At 34.3% G+C, this 25,597-nt stretch overlaps 2 protein-coding genes across 12 annotated transcripts in view; both read left to right on the forward strand.

Moving 5' to 3' along the window:
* Positions 1 to 20,269, forward strand: part of ARL13B (ADP ribosylation factor like GTPase 13B) — a 44,448-nt gene extending 24,179 nt beyond the window's left edge. For 4 of the 6 annotated variants that reach the window (XM_058185354.1, XM_058185356.1, XM_058185355.1 and 1 more), the window contains 9 exons: positions 1,774 to 1,879; positions 4,751 to 4,953; positions 6,857 to 6,971; positions 11,320 to 11,575; positions 12,175 to 12,291; positions 13,471 to 13,539; positions 13,724 to 13,843; positions 14,839 to 14,881; positions 18,025 to 20,269. In XM_058185354.1, coding sequence (XP_058041337.1) covers positions 1,774 to 1,879; positions 4,751 to 4,953; positions 6,857 to 6,971; positions 11,320 to 11,575; positions 12,175 to 12,291; positions 13,471 to 13,539; positions 13,724 to 13,843; positions 14,839 to 14,846 — 994 coding nt within the window. In that variant the 3' untranslated portion in view covers positions 14,847 to 14,881; positions 18,025 to 20,269. The remainder of the gene's footprint in view (positions 1 to 1,773; positions 1,880 to 4,750; positions 4,954 to 6,856; positions 6,972 to 11,319; positions 11,576 to 12,174; positions 12,292 to 13,470; positions 13,540 to 13,723; positions 13,844 to 14,838; positions 14,882 to 18,024) is intronic. The other 2 variants (XM_058185358.1, XM_058185357.1) reach the window with 2 other exon arrangements.
* Positions 20,270 to 22,395: 2,126 nt separating this feature from the next.
* The window catches only part of NSUN3 (NOP2/Sun RNA methyltransferase 3), a 37,577-nt gene continuing 34,375 nt past the window's right edge, over positions 22,396 to 25,597 (forward strand). For 4 of the 6 annotated variants that reach the window (XR_009155360.1, XR_009155361.1, XM_058185438.1 and 1 more), the window contains exons 1-2: positions 22,396 to 22,534; positions 23,139 to 23,248. Coding sequence is in view for 4 of the 6 variants with exons in the window: in XM_058185438.1 (XP_058041421.1) it covers positions 22,451 to 22,534; positions 23,139 to 23,248 (194 nt within the window). In the remaining 2 variants the exon portion in view is untranslated. Of the gene's footprint in view, positions 22,535 to 22,750; positions 22,862 to 23,138; positions 23,249 to 25,597 lie in introns of those variants that run through there. The other 2 variants (XM_058185437.1, XM_058185439.1) reach the window with 2 other exon arrangements.

Consider the following 25,597-nt stretch of genomic DNA (forward strand, 5'->3'; position numbering starts at 1 on the left):
TGCTATCTGTTGGTATTTTCAAATTATTATTATATAGCTGAACCAATACATGACAACAGAAAACATTTTATTCATTCATCCAATATATAAAGTGGTGGTGGAGGGGAAGAGCAATTCTTATATGGTGTTGAACTCCATATATAAATTCCATTATTGAACCATTATTAAAATTAATGAGGAAAATAAAACAGTTGTGAAAATCATTGAAGTGGACAAATCTAGGTTTTTGTTCCTCTGTCTCTCTTTCTGTCTCTCTCTCTCTCTCTCTAAAGTACCTCTTTGACATTAAGCTTTCTGAATAATTTGGACTTGTACTCTCAGCCCAGTACACTTCATGGAGTAATTATACAGATCAACTGGGGGAAGAACAGTGCATACTATACTTAGCTCCCTTGTATGATTCTGGTATAACAGTTGTCTGATGCTAAAATAGGTAAATTTGCAAACCTATGTTTAGGAAAAAAAAATTAGAGAAGCTGCTTCTCTTCTGTTGTGTATGTATCTCTAAGTATAATTTCACTTTTCTTATGCAATGCTTCTTGGCACTATTCTACATCATGGTATTCTCCATTTGTGGTCCAACATATTTGGAAAAAGCACTGAGTTGAGGAAGGCTATTTTAGAGAAACTTAACAAAATAAATGAAGTACAAGGAGAGCATTTTCTTTTTACTAAGCATGCTCTTGGTTCCAAATCAAAGGTTTTAATACAGTTCTTGTCAGTACTGTTTATCCAGACATTTTCAACCCACAAGTGGGAAGAATGTTTGCCTAAATGTGCTGGTTTGTAGTTCATCTCTAAGAAATGGAAATAATTTCCTGAACTTTTTAATAACGTTGCTGTGACTAATGAAAATTGATATTTTTCCTTGGAAGAACAAATATAGGAAGAACAATTTTATCAACTACATTGTGTATAGGCTTTTCTATATTTTAAATCATGTTTATCTTCTCCATTGAGTTACCAACCTGTCTGTAAATAAGGGCAGCTCGGAACCATATCAAACAGGTAGATCACAAACCTGGAAAAGTCCATCCATTACAAGTACAGGACTTTTTGTAAACTTTACAGCTGCTTCTAATAACAGTTTGCAAATTTCAAACTTGCAAGAACAATCATTTATGGTTTTTCTTTTGAATTTAACTTTTGATATCAAAATATTTTACTTTGACATAGTTATGTTATGAAGCAAGATACTGTATACAGTACACAAATACTTCTAAGGCTATTTATTTTGAAGTGAAGTGAACCCAGTGAAACTTCCTCCCATAAAAAGCTCATAAGGTTGCTTTCTTACAACATAACATTGTAATCCTATTGTCATCATATGATCATTAGAGTCAGACTTTGGTGTTTTCACATAAAAGACTTTCCAATATGATTTCCCGCATATATTTGCTTTTCAGAGGATTATTCTAAAAAGGGCAGCATTTTCAGGAGGTGTGGTTTCTAGAAAGTATAATAGGAAAATAAAGCTTTAACTGCCTTCTACAGAAAATTATTTGAGTTCAGTTCACCCAGGATGGGTTCGATCAAGATATAGGCTTTCTGACATTTTAAGAGTAATGAGAAAATAAATTAACCAATTGTTTTATTCCACTGAGAAGAAACTGTTAATAAATAGGCAACAGCAATATTTATGTTTGGCTATAGAACAATGTTTTGTGTCTTTCCTATTATTTGTATAGATTCTGCTTATCCATATTGATTTGCATTGACTTAACCACGGTAGGTAGCATTACCATATTTTTATTTGATCTTTTCCCCCCTTAGATTAGCAAATAAACAAGACAAAGAAGGTGCCTTGGCAGAAGCAGATGTGATTGAATATTTATCTCTTGAAAAGCTTGTCAATGAGCACAAATGCCTCTGTCAGATTGTAAGTGCATTTTAAATAAGATTAATTTCCTTAGACATGTTGCTTGGCAGAATTTTGAAATTAAAATTATGCAATTCTATCACTTTATTTTTCTCTATATCATATGCCTCTTTATGACTGATTAGTGACGGCCATGAGGAAGATGATTTTTTTGCTTATTACCTGGATGATAAGCAAATTTCAGAATGTCATTTCTCAGAAAAGTGGTTAATGGAATATCAGCCTCTGTAATATCAGTTTATTTTTTTTGAAAGCATTTAATTTCCTGAAGCATAATATTCAGGTACTACTATCTGTATTGTTGGTTCCTAAACTGAGAAGGCTAATCAGTTCGGCCTTTTAAAAATTGTCTGGTCTGTTATGGAACCACAGCTTCCCATAAGTTATCAAAAAATTGCATGGAAATACCCATGTAATCACTAGGAGCTATGATTGATTTGAAAGACCATAACAACAACAGCAACAACATGCTATGGAAATACAGGTTTCTGTTAACAATTATATTTTCTACAATTCACTAATACAGATAGTCCTTGACTTACGACCAAATTGAGCCCAACATTTATGTTGCTAAGTGAGAAAATTGTTAGGTGGGTTTTGGCCCAGTTTACAATTTTTCTTGTCACATATGTCAAGTGAATCACTGCAGTTGTTAAATTACTAATGTTAAGTGAATTTGGTTTTCCCATTGACTTTGCTTGTCAGAAGACCACAAAAGGTGATCATGACTCTGAGATAATGCAACCATCATAAATATGAAGCTGCTGTCAAGCATCTGAGTTTTGATCACGTGACCATGGGGTTGCTGCAACGGTCGTACGTATGAAAAAAGGTCCTACAGTGCCATTGTAACTTCAGTCACTAAATGAACTGTCAAGGACTACCTGTACAATGAAAACTTTCATACATTGACAGGGGAAGGAAGATTGTTCTTGATTGGCCTGCTAACATTTTCCATACAAATGTTCCTTCCCTATATGAATGTTTTCTATGAGCATCAAATGTCATTTCACTTGTGTTGAAATTATAGGTGTAGGTATGCAAGGTACAACTGAATTTTACAGTGCAAGCCCTCCCAAATATCCCTTGAATCTATGATTGGTTTCTCTTAAGCCCTTTTTTCCACATGGTATTCTTGAAAGATGCAGATGTCGATTATACTATTCTGTCAGTAGTGATATATGGGATTGATAGAATACAGTTATATTGATTGTTTTGTTTTGTTTTTAATATTACTTTAATAATTTTAAACTGGAGTTTCTAAAAATGGAGCAGGCTTTCTGAAAATAGAGCAGCATGTAAATTGAAGTATTAACTTGAGCTGCTTCAACAGTTGAAATAGCTAATATTTGAATGAATGAATGAATAATCAACAAATAAATTACAGATTGTAGTTATTTTCAAAGTTTGTTTTATTGCAGAATTGAGATTTGCAGATACATCCAGTTTAATAAATGATATTGTAATTTGGTCTTCTTTCAGTTTATTTATGTAATTTAAAATGTTCATTTCAGTTCTAAATATACATTCTATTCAGTTAGATTAATATGAAAACTAAATGAGTTACGATGGCAGAAAGCATACTGCTAAAAACCAAGGAAGAATCAGAATGCTCAAGAATGCACTTAATACACTTGCTTTTTTTATTATTGTAAAGTACCAATGTTGCACTTTTGTTGAATCTGGCAGTAATGAAATACAATAGACAAAGCTTTTATATCTACCAGTATCTATCTATCTATCTATCTATCTATCTATCTATCTATCTATCTATCTATCTATCTATCTATCTATCATCTATCTAATCTCTCTCTCTCTCTGGAGGAAGGGAGGGGGGGAGAGAGAGAGATGGGTGAAGGAATAGGGAGACTTATGGAGATACAAAGTAGATACTCTAGCTCCATGATGGCAAACCTATGGCACACATGTCACAGGTGGCACATGGAGCCATCTCTGCAGGCACGCCAGCTTACGCCCAGGTCAGTTCCCCCACATGTGCCTGCATGCCTATCCCGGCCAGCTGATTTTCGGGTCTCTGCTGGGAGAAGTGTGCATATGCGTCGGGGGGGGGCGGTCGGGGTTGTGTGTGCAGGGTGGGGGCTGCAGTGCCTGCCCGTGCCCTGTTTTTGGTCCCAGGAGGCTTCAGGAAGGCCTGACACAAAAATGGGGTATAGAGGGGCGCAGTGCTCCCCCCGTGACCCATTTTTGGTCCCAGGAGGCTTCAGGAAGGCCTGCTAGCACCAAAATGGGGCACACGCAGTGGGGGTGCACAGGGGTCGCATGTGTGGGGGTGGGGCCTATGGGGGACATTGCATTATGGGTGTGGGCACACACATGTGCTGCCACACATGCACGCGCGCTTTCGGCACCCAAGGAAGAAAAGATTCGTCATCACTCCTCTAGCTAGTTCAGTGGATACAGGATGCTAAATATCTGCAGAAGTAGGCCAAGAAGGAATAGAATGAAATAACCAAAAGGAAGATTTCAGAGATGGACTACTGCAGAGTGTAACGTTTTGTGGCAGAATATTTGTTTCATTCTTGAAAAATAAAATTTTGATTTAATCATTCTTGTCTTAAAAAGTTAGAATTTGAAGAGAAGAAATTCTTGTGGGAATTTATTGGGAGCAGCAACAGTTTTTGAAAAGTAATTTTCAGAGCATATAGGCAAATCTGAATCTATATCCCTCTGGAAAGCTGCGTATTAAGAGGTGAGATGGAATAATTGGATGGATCAAAAGATGAGCAAGTTATCATTAATAAGTGTGCTGCACAGTCATTTTCAGAAATTGTCAGTGAGTAACAATAACATTGTTCAATTACATATTGATGTAACAATATGAGGTAGTGCTGATTTTTCCGTTGGTTATAGGAGCCTTGTTCTGCTATTGTGGGCTATGGAAGAAAAATTGACAAATCAATAAAGAAAGGTTTACTTTGGCTGTTACACACTATAGCAAAAGATTTTGATGCCTTACATGAAAGAATTCAGAAAGACATCACCGAACAAAAAGCCATTGAAGAGCAAGAGAAACGAGAGCGAGCAGAAAGAGTGAAGAAGATAAGGAAAGAAAGGTAGGTAGAGTAAGTCATCTTTCATGTATGTGAAACATTTTATAGTACATTACAGATTGGATTTCAAGGTACTGTACAGCAAAGACCAGAATATGTAGATCTAACATGTAATACAATCAGTAATTATGTTTTCATATCAGACATGATATGACATTGTCAAAGGTGTTAATGGTGATCATCTAAGAATAACATTTCCAATCTGACCATAGTAAGGTCCAGAATCATACTGGTGCTCATCATATTTGTTGAATTCTAAGGCAGTTTTTTCCTTAGCTAGAAATTTTAACACCATACTTGGCGGATGCTGCTTAAAGAAAATTCATTTAGATGCTCTGGAGGATTTGCAAAAATGGGTAATACTTCAAACTGGTGGAACAGAAAAATGAATTTTCCCTATAGTATAGCTACTGTAGTTAATCTTTATTAATATTTCTCATTTTATACTAACTTTGGCCAATATGTCCCAGATTCTGACAGAATCCCAGATGCAGAATTTGTCATAATTTGAAATATTTGAATTATATTTTTTCATTCAGCTTCTGATGGAAACACTTAGTTACAATTGTTCGTTTTTAACAATTTAATACAATGTATTAACTTGTTCACTGAATATGAAAGTAATTGAAAGTAGTGACTTTCTTTATGCTTCATCTTAAAAGCCAAGAATAACCAATAAAATAAAAAACATAAAAATGGAGATATATAATTGGAAAGGCTGCAAAACAAGTATGAAATTATGTAGATGACTCCTGCATCTGACATCAGCTACTTACTGTACTGAAACAGGTTGATCTTTAAGAGACAGAATGAATGGCACTAGAGTCAGGCTGATACAGACCAGGCCAAACTAGGGATGCCTTAGCAGCTCCTTTCTTTCAAACAAACATAGACAACTGTGGTGATCTTGACCTCTCACAGACAGTCTGTGGTAATAGCAATGGCAGACAGACCTGACAACAGTCAGGACCATCAGCAGTCCTCTGACAGGTAGCATACACAGAGGCTGATAAAAGCACAGAAGTGCTCAGGTCCTCCAGCTTTAGACCAAAACTAAGTATAACAAATCTGCCCATTGCTAGAATGGTGGTAAGAGAGCCAAATTCAAAGTCGTCAGAATTGGCAGTATGTGAGAAGACACATATTCCATAACAGAGGAGTAAGTAGGACATGAATCATAACAATGGTTTTCAGTTCTAACTAAACAAGAGCAGATAAAATGGCTTAAAATCTCAGAATGCAAAATTGGATCACTTTTATCATTCAGCTAAATGGAATCTAAAAGGGATTTCTTAGTGACTCTTCACTATGTCTAAGTTTTAGCTAACCTAGAATAGTGAGATATGCTTTTAGCCAGCATACAAAATCATGGTGGAAATAAACCTTATTCCTGAAAAGAATATTCACTAACTTTAACAGTTTAAAATCTGTAATCATTAAATTATTTATTTTACATTTACCAAATATGAAGAGTTGCTATTTCCTTGGTATTTCTATCTTTTCAATTATACAGAAATTCATATAATAAATTTTGAAAGTATACAAACTAAAGCCAAATTTAATCAGGCAAATAATGCATATTTTTATTATCTTGGTATAGGAACTCTATTTGGCGTATAACCATTTATTTCTGTTGAATTCAGTTTGCTTTAAGGGTAGAACAGAATATATATTTTAGTAAATTAATGAAAGGTAGGTTATTCTAATAGAATTGTAAACAAGGTTTCACATTGATTAACTTCAGGTCAGTTCTTTCAACTTCATATCCATCTTTTACAAGTTCATCAGTAACACTTTACTGCATTTGGATGTCATGCATATGAACTGTTTTCAAAATTTGTAATATTCTAAGAATTTTTAAATTTAGTTGATTCAAAATATCTTTTTTTCTTTAAAAAATCATCAGAGAACAGAAAGAGAAAGAAGAAAATGAACGGGAAGGAAGGAGCATTTTGGATGAAGAGGACTCTGAGTTTGTAACTGGAAACCCATTTCAGCCCATATCAACTGTAATCACTAAGGTATTGGAGCAATCACCCATGGAAAACATTTGTGACAAATCAATTCATTGTTCACAAGTGCTTTAGCCAGTATTGTATTTTTGAAACAAATTCAAATTCCTTTCTTTTATATTTGGCCCTTTTTTATTTTTCTTTGTGTTACCTAGTTATTTGTTTATTTTTCCTTTCCTTTGCTTTCTATTTTATTTTTCTTGTTCCTCTTATCTTTGTTATTAATAACTATGTTTGCTTCTCTACCAGCCCCTTTTGCTTGATTGATAACTAATTATGATGTATTGGGAAATTTGAACCCATTGCTATATAACAGAGTATTTTTGATAAATTTCTATCAAAATTTCTTTTGAGATCCTTCTTATCTGACTATACCAAAGTAATTTGTATTTTTTCCAAAACACAGGAGAAGTTGTGTTCCTGTTCTGGGTATGCATCATGTAAGATAAGCCTGTGCTAGTGTAGTTGCTACTTATATCTAGAAGACCAGAAGGATTTATTTCAGACCTATGTTAGGACTATTCCTTCTACCTTTGTTAGGTCATTGAGATTAAGAGCCAGCAGGTTCAGGCCATACACTTTGTCAGATGTGTAATTGCTTTATATTTCAATAATGGCTTTCGGTTGTCTTTTCTAATACCGTGTTTCCCTGAAAATAAGACTCTGTCTTTTATTTTTTTGAACACTGAAATAAGTGCTTGGCCTTATTGCCATGCACTCAAAAGCCCGATTGGGCTTATTATCAGGGGATGTCTTATTTTGGGGGAAACAGGGTACTGGCCTCTTCTAATTGTTTTCTTTGTAAGTTTTAAAGCTTCCTTTTATTTTGGCTTCTTGCTTCCACAGCCTTTTTTCAACAACTACCTACTTTTTCTATGCTTCCTTAATTCTGTAGGTGACCAAATAATATTCAACCTTCTCTGAACATTAGGTGGTATTTTTTATCTGGTTTGGATAGGATTGGTAAGAACTATTCTAACACTGCATATTGAATATGCATATCTAATATGCATGTTTTGTTACATTGTATCAGTGTAATATCACTTTTGTTTTATTTTAGTCTGTTATAGTTGTGTAAGTTCTTTAGACCTTTCCTGTAAAGCTGGATTCTAACCCAGCTGCCAGTTCCTGCTTGGGCTTTATAAATTTTGTTCTCTATCATATATTCCAAAAACTCATCTATATTTTTCCTTTTGTTAATTCTGGGATTTTAATATTTTGAGACCTTTATTATGAGATGAGGAAGAAGATCTTATGAGGAAGAAGATATTATTTCCATTCCTGGAGTAGTTACAGCCATAATTATGTACTACTATTATTTCTTTCAGTTACCCCAAATGAATCCTTCTTTCTGATTATTCCTGCTCTAGTCTCTCTTGTCACTTTTTTTGTCCAATGTCTGTCCTATTCTTGGTCCTTCAGCATGACTTAAATACTCCCCCCCCCCCAACTTTATTTCTTCCATAACAGGGAAATTCTCACCACTCTCAGTGCCTTCCATATTTTCAGTGGTTTCTTGTTTCTGTGCTGCTACCAGATATGAACAGGTGTGTTTGGTCCCAGATACCATTAAGGCAAGATTAAATATTTAACTAATTTTTGTAGTGACAAGGTCAATTTTTAAAATGTATTTCATCAAATTACTTTGATTTTACATTAACCGCTGCCTGCTATATATGTTCCCTTTTCTGTCTTTTCCTAAGGATCTCTTCTTGTCTGGAAGCAAAAGACCAAAAAAAACATTTTTTTTCAAAGTTATCCTAAGATTTTGGTACCTTATTTGCTTTTCTACTCTGTTACAGCTCTTGAGCTGTTTCTCCTGTAAGGATTCCTTCATCCCTGCCGTCCAGTTGTTTTATCAACAAGATCACTCCAAATCCTTTTTTCTAGATTCTATTTGCTATTGCTGATGTTTCCTACTGCACATATCTATTTCTTTGCTGACCTCTTCTTTCAATGTCTCTCTTGATGTCTTTGATTTCTTAATTCTTTGCCGACATGAACAATACCTCCAACTTCTTATAAGGAAATACAAAGCAGAACTCCGTATAATGGCAATCAGTTTCCTAAACATTATTAGTAGTCAATAAAGCAAATAAATAAATCATAAAATAGCATCAATGGATCAATATTCAGAAACTATTTGCATTAAATTTGGTACTCTTTCATTTATGAAAGGATGCCAGTTGTTCAAGTTGACTTTAGAAAAAAAAAAGCTAAGTGAGATAAGTCATTTATTGCTAATTCATGCTGGATAATTAAGAAAGTCAAAGAATGCCAAAAAAAACCCCACACCACATAAGTATATTTTTCATTGGTTATATAAAAGCTTTTGATTGTATTGATCACTTCAAGCTGTGGAATGTGTTTATAAAAATAGGAACACCAGAACATTTTATTTTCCTGATGCAAAATTTAGGGTCAGAAAGCCACATGGCAAATCAGATTGGTTCCAGGATGTCAAAGGAGTGGGAAAAGCATACATGCTTTTAATAAATCAGTGTATATGCAGAGTTTATATTAAAGCAAACTGGATTTGAAAAATGAGTTTTTAAAACTGACTGAAGAAACACAAATAATCTATGCAATGCTGATGGCCCTATTCTGATAGCTGAAAATACAACTTTACATAATGTATAATAATTAAACTATGAAAAGTAAAGGAGTCAATAGTCAAGAAATATGCTACAGACTAACACTTGGTAGAGTAGCATTGAAAGCCTTGGAAAATATATTTAGATGCCAGGATCTGCTTATAATACTACAATCAGAATGGTGCAGGCATTGCGTTTTATTTTTCTTGTGTCATTGTGTGGAAGTTAAAGTTGGACTTTGAAAAAAATCATAAGAGAAAGTATTGCTGCTTTTCAACTTTAATATTGGGAAAGATTTCTTACAATGTAATGGATAGCCATGAAACCAAACAAATGGATAATAGAATAGAAGAGTTTCTCATTTAAAGCAAAAATGTTCAGATTCAAATTATAATACATTGGCCACTTCATGCAAATGAGCTACTTCTCTGGAGATATCTATAATGCTGGAAACAGTGAAAGCAAAGAGAAGAGGACAGCCAGCAGTAAGGTGGTTGAACTCAATTTCAGCAGCGTGGGCACAACAGTGTCCTTCCTGTTAAAGACTACTTCAGCTTCAATCACAAAAATACAAGAGCAAACAATAGATTTAAACTTAATGTAAACCGCTTCAATCTTGATTGCAGAAAATATGACTTCTGTAACAGAGTTGTTAATGTTTGGAACACACTACCTGACTCTGTGGTCTCTTCTCAAAATCCCCAAAGCTTTAACCAAAAACTGTCTACTATTGACCTCACCCCATTCCTAAGAGGTCCGTAAGGGGCGTGCATAAGAGCACAAACATGCCTACCGTTCCTGTCCTATTGTTTTATTTCATTATATCCAATTAATATAGTTATTGCATGCTTATGCTTATATATATATGCTTATATATTATTTTGTTACTTTCATGCTTATGCTTATATATACTGTTGTGACAAAATAAAAAATACAATACAACATGGTTGAAAGACCTGAAGGATCAGATTAGAGACAGTTCTCTTGGAGAATATCTATTTTTGTGATTGTGAAGAGTCAATACAAACTTGATGACACATAATCAATCAAAAGATAGCAATTTTAAAAGATACCAAGTTTTATAATTGGTGTCTTTCTAATTAATTTATTGGAATAATAGTTCAAAATATGAAAAAAGCTGCCATGATATATAAATCAGTATTCTCCACATGGGAAAAAAGCTTTACTTAATATTTTATATCCATTATCCATAGCAATATGTCAATAAAATTGCATAGAAATCCATAGGCTCATATAAAGAACTGAACTAAGGCTATTGAGAATATTTGCACAGTAAAATTTCAAATACCTGAAATTCAAAGCAATTAAAATGTAAAGTTATATAAGCAGTTTTCTTAGAAGAGCAGAATATTAATTAGAGGTTCCATTATATGAAATTGAAGTTCATTTTATATTATTGATTTGTTATCCAGTAGGAAAGGCTAGTATAAAGACATAAATATAGATTTTAAGCTGGTCGTGATTTTTGTGTGTGCATGTGTGTTTGTTTCACTATCTGCAAAGTTATTGTGGAAAACACCAAAGCCTCTTAAGAATCTGAAAGGGCAGTTAGAAAAAAACTTAATTTAGTGCCTGGTGTAAATCATAATAATACATAAAAATAGTTCGGTAAATTTAATATACGAAATGTATTTCAGTCATTCTTTTAAAGTATCCTCTGATTTGTTGTTGACATTAACTCCTCCCCAACTAACACTTGAAATGCTGCTGCAATGATGGCATTTTCTTCTGTATTTTGTTAGAATGAAAAGAAAATTGAAAAAGAGAAGAAGAGGCAAAGGGAACAGAATGAAAAGATTGCTATTGCCTTGAAACCTAAAACAAATCAGGAGATAATAGACATTCAGAGTCTGAACAGTGAACAATCCAACGAACAGAAACTGATAGAAAACTATAAATCTGCACTAACACAACAAATGGAACACGAAGATGAGCATGACCAGCAGATCTCAGAAAGTCTTGACTCTGGTGATAATGCCACATTGAATCTAGGAACAGGTAGACTGATAAGAATTTGTAAATGCTGTGTTACCAGCCAATTTCTCTTAGATCTTACAATACGCTCCTTCTGATTTCTCAGAATAATTTAGTAATAACTGATGAATTACCTTTTCATGTACTCTGAAAAAACAACAACAGAAAATTATTTAGTATTCTTTCACATTTTTTGATTCAAAGAATCTTGAGCGAGAAAGGCTGATTTTATTTAATTTCTACTGAGGTTTTCAGAGGATAAAATACCTCATATGATTCCTGTTAGCTTTACAAAAGTTTATTTCAACATTTGAACTTGGAGAGAGTGGAGAATATAGCTGCTAGGCAATCTTTTTAAAAAGGACTAGAAAAACCTAATGAGCTGCCAAGTAATTGATAGATTTCTTTTATTAGGTGACAAACTTAAATTCCTATAGTCTATCACAAATATATAGTATTAACTGAACATTATGTCGACATAATTAAGAACTGTGCTTATTACCAAATAAAGTTGTTTTACGCTCTGATTAAAATTTGTCTTTATCTGTGTAAGCACAGATGTTTTCTAATTGCATTTCAAATTCTTTATGTAACATCAATGGTTTTATTTATATTTGATTTAGAAAACAGTAAAAAGAAAGCAAAGAAACTAAAATTAAAAAGAAATCATCGAGTTGAACCAGTCAATACAGAAGAAATTGTTTCCCCACTTCCTACTCCAATTGCAACTCATACACCAGGTGAGTACAATGTGCATCAGTATTTAAAAGTTGAGGTCTTGAACAGGAGTCTCCAACCTTGGCAATTTTACGACTTGTGGACTTCAACTCCCAGAATTCCTCAGCCAGCATGCACTGGCTGAAGAATTCTGGGAGTTGAAGTCTACAAGTCGTAAAATTGCCAAGGTTGGAGACCCCTGGTCTTCAACATATGAATAACACAACTTCACATGAAGTATTTCAAAAGAAAAGATATGTAAATTAAGTATATAGCACTGTTAAATGATCTTGGGAACATAAAGGACGCAGCGAGAGAACTAAGGAGTGGTAAGGGTAATGTAGAAGAAAATCCAGGAGAAAAGAAAAGCATGAGAAAGAGATTTAGAGAAACTCTGCCTTAATTATACTACGTATAACTTGTGGGGAAAAGTTATTTTTATGGTTCATGATTCTGTTATATTACCCAAGTCACAATAAAGATCTTTCCAGATCACAAACTTACAAACTCATAAAACAAGAACCATGTGAATTTCTGGAAACATATTTATTGCTAATAAAATAATATTACAGAATCTTGAAAGCTTACTAAATAATTCTCCCACATAATGTACATTGTTAAGGCAGCTTAACTTTTCTCATGCTTTCCTCTATTTCCTGGACTCTTATCTGTTAGAAATGACACTGTTTATTCTCTATTTTGTTCTGTTGTACCCTTATGCTCCCAAAGTCTATTAAATATTCCATCCCAGAAATTTACTTGGCAAGTGAAAAAAAGCCTGGCTGTATAAAAAGGAATGATGCCTTATTTCTTAATTGAATTAGAGAGAGAAAGAACACAACACAATAAAATTTTTACTTTTACTGGAAACTAAACATATTTTTGTCTCATTTTATTTTTTTGGGGGGGGGAATGGGGTTGTAAAAAAATATGTCATAAGACCTTTATAGAATATTGCTTTATTTGTTTATTTATTAAATGTTTAGCCTTTATTTGCATCCAAGGAATAAAGTTTCAATATCAGAGTCTTAATCCTATGCAAATTAACTTCTACCCCAATATGTCTACCATGCTCATCAGTAGTTAAACAGTAGTTCTGGTTTTATTGGTAGCTTGAGATTTTCTCCCTGTGCATGGATGAATATTTGCTTTATCAGAATTGTTTGATTAAATAATGTTTGATTTTTATTTTTTTTTGGCAGTTGGATGGGAAACACCAAAAGTTAACAGAATTCGAAAACTTGAGCCCCTTGGTGAAACTCATTATAATGGTAATTTCAGAGGAATTATCCTCAGCAACATATATTTTATTTTGCATATTGGCATATTTCTTTCATTTTGACTAATTTGGCGCTTCTTTAAGAACAATCCATAATTTTCACTCCTTGTTTTTTTCTTTAAACTATATATAAATGGCATCTAGTTAATAATTTTATTTCATTCTCTTTGCTTCAGGACAAATCTGTTGCTTATTGAGGGATCATGTAATTAGTTGTATATTCCTCAGAGGGAAAAAAATAGAACACATTAAAGTGCAAAGGACCATATCCATTCTGAACTATTCAGCCAAAGAAGGTCTGCTATGAATTGCTATAAATAGATTTTAAGAAATATTGAAATAGGAGAAAAATATATTCTGAGCAGACAAGCATTCACACAATCTTTTTTCTTTCTCTTCTCAACACCTATAAATATTGAACCTTAAACATAGATTAATCACGTGCTAAATTCTATAAGGGGCAGCAGAAGCCGAGTTTTTTTGGGGAGGGGGGAATTGTTATGAGTTAATTAGGCAGGAAGACACTGTGTGCCTAACTTATGGTTACTTATCTGAATCTCTAGAAACCATTTGTAAGTACAGTGCAGTTTTTATTAGCATATGGTTTTCTAAAAATACAATTTTGCTGTTAATTTTATTAATAGCATATGAAAGGTTGAAAGTATTTGTATCATTTTATGCAAAAACTTGAAAAACTGATTGGAGATGTTTTCTGTTTTGACAATATGGCATTGTTCAGTGATAGAACATATATATGTATGGTTGGTGTTCAACCTCAGGACCTCTAAAATGATCTTGAGCAAAAAAAAAAGACTAATGTCTGGCGTGCTGGTTTGACCTGTTTCTCAGAGCATGTAATATTAAACTAGATCAAGGTTATTCAACTTTCTCTAGCTAAAGGCTATATTTTACCTTTGAATAGAATACCTAAGGCCATATTTTTTTTTTTAAAAAGGACACTGTTAGACAAAAACTAAATTTTATTTCATCTATGGTTAAAAGCATTTAAAATGAGTTAATTGCAGTTAATATGGTGAGCCCCATATATTTAATCCCCCCCTTCTTTTACATTAAAATGTATAAAGTAGCAACTTTTGGAAGAGTTGTAAAATGATAACTAAGATATTCAAGGTTTACTTGAAGGCCTCAGAATTTACTTCGCCAGATTAGAAATATATATGGAAAATTTATATGTGCATAAATCTATATTTTCTAAATAAATTGATTTCCTTTGTAATAGACAACCGTATAATTTTCAATAGTTTGTTTAATATCCACATTTCTTTTTAAGGAGTATAAAGAAAAGAAAATGAGAGAAAGGACAGAAAAAAGAGGTAGGGAGGAGAAAGGCCATGTTTTTGGATTATAATCTTTTTGCTCTTAAATATCAGCCTGATTGTATCTGGAGTTAAAGTTGTCATTCCTTGGACAATATTTTTGTTAAAAAGTGGGATAAAATTATTCTTATGCAAGAAATACTTCTGATTGCAAGTTATAAATCAAGTTTGTGAAGCTGTACAGATGAGATATTTCCTATAAGATTTGATTTTCAACTCGCTCAAAGAATACAGTTACTTAAAATTTTGCATATACTTCTTTCAATCCTTGTCAATATTTCACTTGAAAACATGACAATTTTGATTTGAGATGATGAAAGAGATACATCACTTGAGTACTATTTACTCTGGATTTATTGGGAGTATTACATACCACTGACTCCAGTTTTAGAAGCTGTGAATAATTACTAGAATTTTAGATTTCTAGCTTCCTTATAATTGAACTTTTCTATAATTTAGGCCTTAAAAAAACCCACAAATATTCACCAAATGTTATTTTTCCTTGTTAAATATTTTTCTATAGTTTTATTCTTTATGTTGTTTTTAAATAAAATTATATTTAAGTTTAGATCAGCTACTAAGTGACTCTGCATTCCTTGACTAAGAGATCAGTTTTAGTCATCTATCTTTAGAAAAAGGAAAGGCAGTTGGAAAATTCTGATCAGGGTGGGCAAAAGGAACAGGGCAGGAAACTATAGTGGGGAAGGAGCCCAATGACCCTTACCTCCAGAATCTTAAATATCAGGGAAAATTTAGCAACAGAATAGAGAAGCCACAATTCCAAATTGTAGAATTATTAGATACAGATAGTCCTCCCTTAAAAAATGCAACTTTATCACTAAGCAGTGTGATTGTTAAATGAAACATCATGACTGCACCCGATTTATGACATTAGCTCTACTGCAGTCATTAAGCAGATCACTCATGGTTAAATGTGGTGTCACAACTGTGACTTGCTGCCAGCTCCCCTGCTAACTTTGCTTGTCAGAAGCTGGCTGTGATGGTCACAGTGGTGATCTTATGACCATGGGACACTGCAACAATCATAGATCTGTGCCACTGGCAAAGCCCATCAGTTTGACTGTAGATACACCGTGACAGCCATAAGTTCCAGACATATGTGTCAGCTTTGAAAAAGGCAAAATTTGTGCTAGCATTCATTACCATATAAAAGAGACTAAAAATGAAATTGAAAACATTGTCATTCCTTTGTAACAGTTTGGTATATTTGCATCTGGAATACTGTGGACAGTTTGTTAGCACATTTTTAAAAAGACTGTAATATTTCTGGGAAAAGTGAAGATTACAGAAATCGAAACTACTAGGGTCTCGAATGCCTTCCTTGCGAGAAAGTCTAGAATACCTTTAACTTAGAAAAAGTGACAGGGGACAAAGTTAACAGTTGAGGTATCATGAGTGGTATGGAGAAAGTGAAGGGAAGTTTTTCTCCTTTTATTAAAACCCCTAAGCCAAGGAGTCACACTGGGAACCTGACTGAAGGTTTTAGAAAAAGCACTTCTATACACAACAATCAATTTTTGGAATTCAGTATTGCAAGATGTGATATCTAGTAATTTAAAGTGAGTGGATACAATCATGAAGGACAATTCCATTAAGGGCCATTAGCTCTGAAGACTAAATATTATCTCTCAGCTGGTCAAATACAAGTTGCAGAAGAACATCAGCAGGATGATTGAACGTCTCTACCTCCTTCTTCTGTACACTGCAGGAGTATAAGTTGGCCAGATAAACAAAATACTGGACTAAGACAGACTTGGGTTGATTCAGCAGTTCTCTTCTGTAAAAAGGATCTTGTTATCTTAGAATATTATTGTAAGGATTGGTAACCAAATTAGTTGTATTATATAATCCAACTCTGCACTCGAAGTATTTTTGATTTGTAGAAAATATATAGGAAATAGATACTTAATATTCTGTTAATGTCATACAAAATAAATAAAAACATATCTTAATATTTTGCAACAGATTGAAATTTCATAGATTTTCTCTGTTGTAGAATTTAAACAGTTTTAACAGATAACATTAATTATCAATTTACATCTGGAGAGGAAGGAGGAGTTTTGATAATCCAAAGCAAAATATGTTGTTTCAATAGGTATGATTTAAAAATTTATAGTCAACACAACTAAAAGAAAAACATATCCTAAAAACTGGTGACTATAACCAATGCAACGTTCTGTTCTGCCTCTTCTGAATGCCTCCATTCTCTTTTTATAGCTTTATAATTTTGCATATTCTAAGCCTGCCTGATGAATTCTGTCTTTTAATTCTTTTTTTAAAATGGATGTTTCTGTTCCAACATGGTTTAATAATTTGGCACTTGCTTTGTTTTCCTTTTTGAAATTCTGCTTACATTAAAAAAATACATTGTCATAAAAATTTTCAGATACTTGGTTTTGCAACTGAGTGCAATCTGCTGTTCGCATCTCCAAATCATTAAGGTTTATATCTACTTTAAATCTTCAATGTTGGTTGCTGCTGATTTAGAATTAGTTGGGAAAATAGGGGAAAAGATGCTTCCTATAGAAATGATTCTCCAAAATTATTCCTTTTATTTTCTATATTCTGACTGATTTGATCAATATATTATTTATGAAACATAAGGTGGGTTGAGAGTGGCAGTAACAGGGATTTTTGAGATAATTATATATAATAAAGAATACTATCCATCTGGTGTCAGTTAATTTAGATTGTTATTATGTTTAACTAAAAATTCCTTTATGTTTTAACATTATTAATTTGTACCAGTTGGAAAAAGTTCCTCCATGTTTGTTTTTATGTCTAGAATAGAGTAGTCGTGGTCTGAGTATTTGTAATTCTAAAATTGTTTCGAGTGTTTTTCTCTTTTTACAAGTCATTCTGAAAATAAAAGTTATAGCCAGAAGAAATGACAAAAATGTAAAAGAAAGATTGTGAAACTGATAAACATGGATAATAAACATATATCTTTCATTATATAAATTTTGCACAAGATAAAATTATCAGATGAAAGCTAAAGATTTTTGTATGCATATTAAATAAGCAGAGAATTCCATGGCTTTTTTTCTGCTCAATTCACAATAGTTGGATAAGAGGTATATTGTCTGTTAATTTGATTTCTTTTCTACTTTGTGCTTTAGATTTCTATGGAAAGCCATTGCCACCACTTGCTATACATCAAAGACCGAACAGCGATATGCATGGTGTCATTTCTTAACAAGCAGTCATTTTGTAGCTTTCAAGAGGAATCTAAAATAACATTACATTAGACATTGCTTCTTTTTTGAAGAGATACCTGGTATTCTTACAAGTTGCTGGGCAAGGGCATCACGGTTACATTGGGTTCCTGGTAAGGATGTTTCTTCTAAATGTTAACGATCCTGCTTCCTCAGTTTACCAGCTGCTCTTCAAAGTTGATACGGAACAAGGAACCTCATACAAGCAGAATTCTTGCAAAAGAAATGACAACAGGATATTTATTTCCCTTGCTGGAAACAATGTTCTCAAGACCAAACTCAACTTGATTATGCACACACATGCTTTCAGTTTGGCTAAATATTTTTCTATATTCAACACTTCAGGAGTTTTTTTAAAAGTACATGCATGTTCAAATGGGAAAAATACGAACTATACATTTAAACAATTTGATATATTTTTATAGTATTTTATTTTTTAAGAATATTTGATCAGCAGAACTATTTTGACATACTAAAATGCATACCTATATTCATACGTATCTACTACATTTTTTTTTTGGAAAAGCAATATACTTGTGTGTGATTTGCTTCACAGTTTGCCTATTTGTTAATTATGTCTTTTTATCTTGTTCTTGGTCCACCAGAAAGAAATGTGTGTTGGAAGGAAACTATATTTATGTTTTCCTTGATGGGAAACACCACTTTTGAAGTTAATTGAGACCATTAATTTTGTGTTCTTGGAGCTAGAGGGAGAGGTAACCTTTTGACTTTCCAAAGGATAGAAAGATATGTCCTTCAATTACTGTATAGAGTATTCATGGCCACTTCTCTTGCAGTAGTCATTTCATCTTGGGGAACATGTGAACATATGGATTAGGGAACCAGGGCTATGGGTCACTTTAAAGTAAGTAGAAGTAGAATTGTAGAATTGAGTTATACCTCCTTACAACAAATGTAACGAATGTATCTTCTCCCAGGCTTATGGGGCAAGCTTAGCTGTTTTAAAGGTAATAGGTGGATGCAAAGTTCATGTTCTTTCACAATCCAAGCCTTGGCTTTGAATTCAAATTACTCCATAACCTTTATTTTATTCACGCAGACACATTTCCCCATTATGTTGGGGTTTCATATATGCTGAAATAAATGACAATGTTTATTTTAAAAAGGTATCTTTCTCCCCTGAAGATTTTTTTATTGCTTCAGTTGTTAATAATTGCAAATATTATTCTAACAATGAACATTTTTAAAAACGCCTTTCTTTAAAAAAAACATTACAATCCAATTTTTACTTCCTTTTTCGTCATTGCATATTAGAGGTAAATGATCAAAATTTGCATATGATCAGAGGTTTCTCTGTATGCTCAGATGGTGAAAGTAATTGAATGGCTTACAAATATCATAAAGCCTTAATACTTAACTGAAAAATCTGTGAATGTAATGAAGTTTGGAAATTCTCACCTTCCAGCAACATCTTATTCAAAAGCTTCTGTTTCTTTGCAGTTTAAAGTAATGCTTTTGTTCTGCTTCATAATAGTAACACCCATGTAACAGTAACAGTCATGAAACTGATCAATTTGAATCCTTTCATCCATGATCTGTATCTGTCCTAAAGTCATAGAAAAATAGTCTCATAAACATAGTTGGTTGCATGCATACAAGCTGAATGAGCTTGCTGTTGTAAGATTACTTTCTGGCTAATGTAAAAAATGATGCATAATTCATGGTACGTAATTGTTTCCATATATATTGAATTCCTGAATTTTTAGATTATAAAAATTGAAGTTTATTTTTCATTTTCCCTTTTAGTTAAGGACTGTCTTACTTTCTTGAAGCTCAAAAACATTTTTTCCTTTCTCAAGGCTAATGCAATAAGACTTCTTACCCATGCTGTATTTTTCCCTTCCTCCAGTCCTCAAAATCTGTTTCAAATAGAAGATTTTCTGTCTGGAGAACATATTGAACTCACGGGGAAGTTGCAACTCATAGGAAGAATTATTTACCTTCTATTTTATTAGTGGAAATAGATTCAATAATGAAGTATATTCATGGGATTTTTGTTGTTACCAGATGCATAAATACTAGGAATGTGTTTTTAACATGTTGACTTTCCTTTTGTTTATTTATTGAATAGTACATTTAATGTTTTTATGTCTGAAATAAAGATACACAGAAATGTGATTTAATATTTCATAGCACAGTTCACTTTATCTGGAACAGAGTTTTGTTTTGTTTTTTAAATTGTGAGTAAGTTTCATTAATGACTTGCTAAAGAATCCATTTGAAGTGTGATAGATTTTCAAATTTCCCCAAAGCATTGAGCACAAGGTTGGATGGAGTAAGGCTTCTATTTCAGAAATTATTTTAAAGAAATACTTTGGCTCTTGTGTGAGCACATCACTACTCCATTGTTCATTTTACCAACCATTTCCATTCCATCCTGGGTGAAAAAAGCAGTGCTTTAAAGAATAGAATAGAATAGAATTTTTTTTATTGGCCAAGTGTGAGTGGACACACAAGGAATTTGTCTTGGTGCATATGCTCTCAGTGTACATAAAAGAAAAGATACGTTCATCAAGGTACGTTCATAAAGGATTGAGACTGTGAAAAGATGAAACAACTTTAAGGAGTCAGTTCATCGAAGTTAATGTACTTTAAAGCAGCTACTGCTTTTTCCGGGTTTGCACAGCCCTAATGTAGAGCAAGAGTTAGCAACTTGGAGTCTTAACACCTTTTGGACTACAGCATCTTAACACCCACAAAGCAGCACGTTGCTTATCTCTGCTGTAGAGTCTGGATGTAGCATACCCTGTTGTTATTTAGCAAAATGTATCAGTTTGAAAAACTGCAAACCTGCTTCTTTAGATAAATGGCAGACACGGCAGATGTACAACTCACAGACACCAGCTAGCTGGGATTCATCCAGTTCATTACTTTGTCTAAGTGCTACTTCAGTTGACTCACCTAAGCTAGGTTTTTTTAAAATGGAGAGGGAGAGCTTGCTATCGTCCATGTATTCTTGGCATCTTAGCCTACATTAGCCTACCAGCAATTTAATGTAGATGTTAAAGAGCATAGGAGATAAAATGGAGCAATGAGGGAATTCATAGCCATAAAAATGAATATAATGCATAGATCTTTGTGATTCTGATTTTTACACAGTATTCACATGAACCTATAATCAAATCAGATATCTGCATTCACTGAGCCATTACAGTTATAGTCACAGCTGGTTTTGATGCTACCTGGACAAAAAAGCCCTGGGCTTAAATGGATCATGGATTTCAATGAAATTTCTATTCAAATGAAACCACACTCACATGTAATTAATCTGCATTAAATTAATCATAAATCTTAGAATCTAGTTTTACAACTGGTTGTCCTATGATTTGATTCAAGAAATCCTGTGGAGATCATTTCCATAGATTCATTTTTGTCTCTGGTATTCCACATCTTATCCCATTCCTTAAGCAGCTTGGGCATTTCTCCAAATGGAGAATTACTGACCAACTGACAAAAATGTGATCGAATTATAAACATTTGCTATTAATGTCACAAAAAATTGTCCATTTTAGATGGGATCCATCTAAAATTTTCAAATTGCACATAACGCCTATCTGTGACCAATGAACGATTTCTGATATCCTCATGATGCAAACATGTAAAACTCAGGTTTGGACCCTATCAAGTTTTTTCACTGGGTATATCTGAATTAATTGTTTCAAAATGGCATAAAAAACGCAGACCCAAGACACTGATCGCTGTGCTTTTAAGATTCAGAAACAATTAGGAGCCAATGAAGAATACTGAAGCACCAGGGGAATCCAGGCTCTGTCTCCCTTCAACTAGAAAAGCCCACTAGTACCACTGGGCCAGCCTACGTTGCAGGGTGGTTGTGAGGGGAAACGGGAGTACTATGTAATTTGCCGTCAACTTCAAAACAGAAAGTAGAAGATAAATGAACTACTTTACTAGTGTTAGTAAGAAAAACTAGATTGACTGTCCTCTTAGTAGAAATTAAGGGACCCTTGGTTTTTCAATAAAGCATCTATTATGTTTGGGGGGGGGAAATACTGGCAAGCAAAGATCAGCCTCAAATAATTCCTGCTTTTAGAAGCTTTTCATTTATATACTGCGCTCCCAACCCACAAGGAGTTTTAAAAATGAAGAATTAACTACGTTCCAGCCCCATATTCTAGCCAGCCTAGTCTGATGCGGCTGCGCTACGTGTCGTTTCAGCTCCTCCACGGCAGGAGGCGCTAATTGCACTTCCCTCGTCCCCTCTTCCACTCGCGACTCGGTTTTCTGAGACGCTTCCGCCGGCCTGATTAGAACTGAAAAGGATTAACGTGCGCCGTTTGCAGTGCTGACCATGTTCTTGCGGGGAATGCTTCGGGCGAATTTGGTTGCCGCTCGGCGACACCGAAAGGAGCGGTATTCCTCAGCGAGGAGCCAGGTGAGCGCAAACCGGTTGAGAAGACCGCAGTGTTGCTTCGCCGTGTTCCCGCGGCTTTCCCAGAATGCCCAAAATCGACTTTTAAATGGTTATAAAGCAGAGGTGTTCAAACTTGGCAGCTTTAAGACTTGTGGACTTCAACTCCCAGAATTCTCCTGGCTGGCTGGAGAATTCTGGGAGTTGAAGTCCACAAGTCTTAAAGCTGCCAAGTTTGGTGTAAAGTGAAATGATATCCTATCGACTTAGAGATGGGGATCTCGGCTAGTTTTGCTTCGCCAGTACAATCAAGAAAAAGATTTAGACCTAATTTTCGGTATTAATGGAAAGGTGCGTTTTGCTTTGCTTTTCTTTTTTCTGTCTCGTTGGGATAGAAGGGGGTTCTGCCATTTCTTGCGGAAAACAATAGCGCAGATGCCTGAGTTTTAGGCGTTTTTTCCTCACTTTGCGTTGAAAAGGTGTAAGCGATGTGAAATGATCCCTATTGCAAATAATCTGTCCACGAAATAAACCTATTTTAGAAAGATATTTACCGGTTAAACTGTAACTTGCATATTGGGAATTTATGCTCTCTCTCTCTCTTTTTTTCTCACACATGTCACATCAGAAAGAGTCAATGTTAGAAAGAAAGCTTCAGAAGCAAATATGCCAGGTTGTTCTCAATCACTTCGAGAAACAATACTCTGAAGAGTTGGGAGGAGCATGGAATTCAGTCAGGTTAATTTCTGTTTTATTTTGTTTTCTTCTTACTCTTTCCTACTGACCCCAATCCATCCTTTTTTAAATAATAAAATTGTACTTGTCCTCAAAATGCCAAAACTTTTTTTTTTGTATTTAACCAGATATTTTAATTTGGTCATGTGTGGGTAGCAGGAGCAATTCTTCCTAAGTACCCCATACTGAAAGATATACAGATAGTCAAGCTGAGTGTAACCAAAGAGTAACATCCAAAACAGGCATAAGAAAAATTGTACTTGTCTTCAAAATGCCAAACGTTTTTTTATGTTGGATTTTTCTTATAAAATGGAGCCATACAATCAAAGCTGAACTACTGGTTTATCAATCACTATACATACATACATCACACACACACACACTCACATATTTGTTTTCATAGGTTTTCACGGGTATAGGTATGTAGGTCTTGGCATATTCGGGTCTTTTCCCTTGTAGGTTGAGAGTATCTTGGCAACATTTCGATGAGGTCTCACTCATCATCTTCAGGCTGGTGCTTGCACAAGCACGAAACTGAAAGTACCAACCTGAAGATGATGATTGAGACCTTGTCGAAACGTCGCCAAGATAATCTCAACCTTACACGGGAAAAGACCCAAATATGCCAAGATCTACATATCTACATATCTACATCTACATATAATAATAATAATAATAATAATAATAATAATAATAATAATAATAATAATAATAATAATAATAATAATGTTTTAATTTGTATACCGCCCTTCTCCCGAAGGACTCAGGGCGGTGAACAGGCAAATGAAATACAAACAGAAACATACACCATAATTAAAACAACCCTTAAAAAACTGATTCAAATTTGCCAAAAAATTTAAAAATAACATTACACCCCATAAAATTACAAAAATTTAAAACCCATCAAAGTTCAATTAAAATTTAAAGTTAGAATTTAAAATCAGGCCAGTCCAGCCATATGAAATAAATAGGTTTTTTTTTTGTTTACATTTATACCCCGCCCTTCTCCGAAGACTCAGGGCGGCTTACAGTGTATAAGGCAATAGTCTCATTCTATTTGTATATTTTTACAAAGTCAACTTATTGCCCCCCCAACAATCTGGGTCCTCATTTTACCTACCTTATAAAGGATGGAAGGCTGAGTCAACCTTGGGCCGGGCTCGAACCTGCAGTAATTGCAGGCTACTGTGTTCTTAATAACAGGCTTTACCAGCGTGAGCTAAACCGGCCCCTTTTAAGTTCGCGGCGAAAGGTCGTAAGGTCAGGTAGTTGTTGAAGCCCGAGGGGAAGCTCGTTCCACAGGGTAGGAGCCCCCACAGAGAAGGCCCTCCCCCTGGGGGCCGCCAGTCGACATTGTTTGGCTGATGGCACCCTGAGGAGTCCCTCTCTATGGGAACGTACCGGACGCTGGGAGATAGAGGCCGGCAGTAGACGGTCCCGTAAGTAACCCGGTATATACATATACATATATACATACATATATATTTGTTTTCTGAGGTTTTCGCGGGTGTTTGTATGTAGGTCTTTGGTTATTCGGGTTTTCTCCTGTGTAAATTTTTCTCCAATTTTACGCGGGAGAAAACCCGAATAACCAAAGACCTACATACATACATACATACATACATACATACATATGTATGGCTGATGGCACCCTGAGGAGTCCCTCTCTGTGGGAACGTACCGGACGCTGGGAGATAGAGGCCGGCAGTAGACGGTCCCGTAAGTAACCCAGTATATACATATACATATATACATACATATATATTTGTTTTCTGAGGTTTTCGTGGGTGTTTGTATGTAGGTCTTTGGTTATTCGGGTTTTCTCCCACGTAAATTTTTCTCCAATTTTACGCGGGAGAAAACCCGAATAACCAAAGACCTACATACCTACATACCTACCTACCTACCTACCTACCTACCTACATACATACATACATACATACATACATACATACATACATACATACATATATATATATATCAAAATCCTCCTCCTTAATGACCATGGTCTTAGGAATATAGCTCCCATCATTTCCTGGGATGGGATGGTTTATGAAAGGCACAAGATTGGCACTAGTCAGCATTCCATACCGGAGTCATTTGACATGTATGCAGACCTTATGAATGACTTACTGTAGGATGATCATTATCTGTTTGATAAAATTGGATGATGGGAATTTCAAAATAAATGTTTTGATGGTTTTTCGCCGCGAGCTTAAAACATATTTATTCTTTCGAGCAGGACTGGCTTAATAGGGTTTTAAATATGGATTTTATGGGGTTTATTTTATATTTTGTATTGTATTTTAAATTTAGGCTATTGGAATAAGTTTTTTAAATGTTGTTTTTATT

The sequence above is a fragment of the Ahaetulla prasina genome, chromosome 5 (genome assembly GCF_028640845.1).
Source record: "Ahaetulla prasina isolate Xishuangbanna chromosome 5, ASM2864084v1, whole genome shotgun sequence".
Lineage (NCBI taxonomy): Eukaryota > Metazoa > Chordata > Lepidosauria > Squamata > Colubridae > Ahaetulla > Ahaetulla prasina.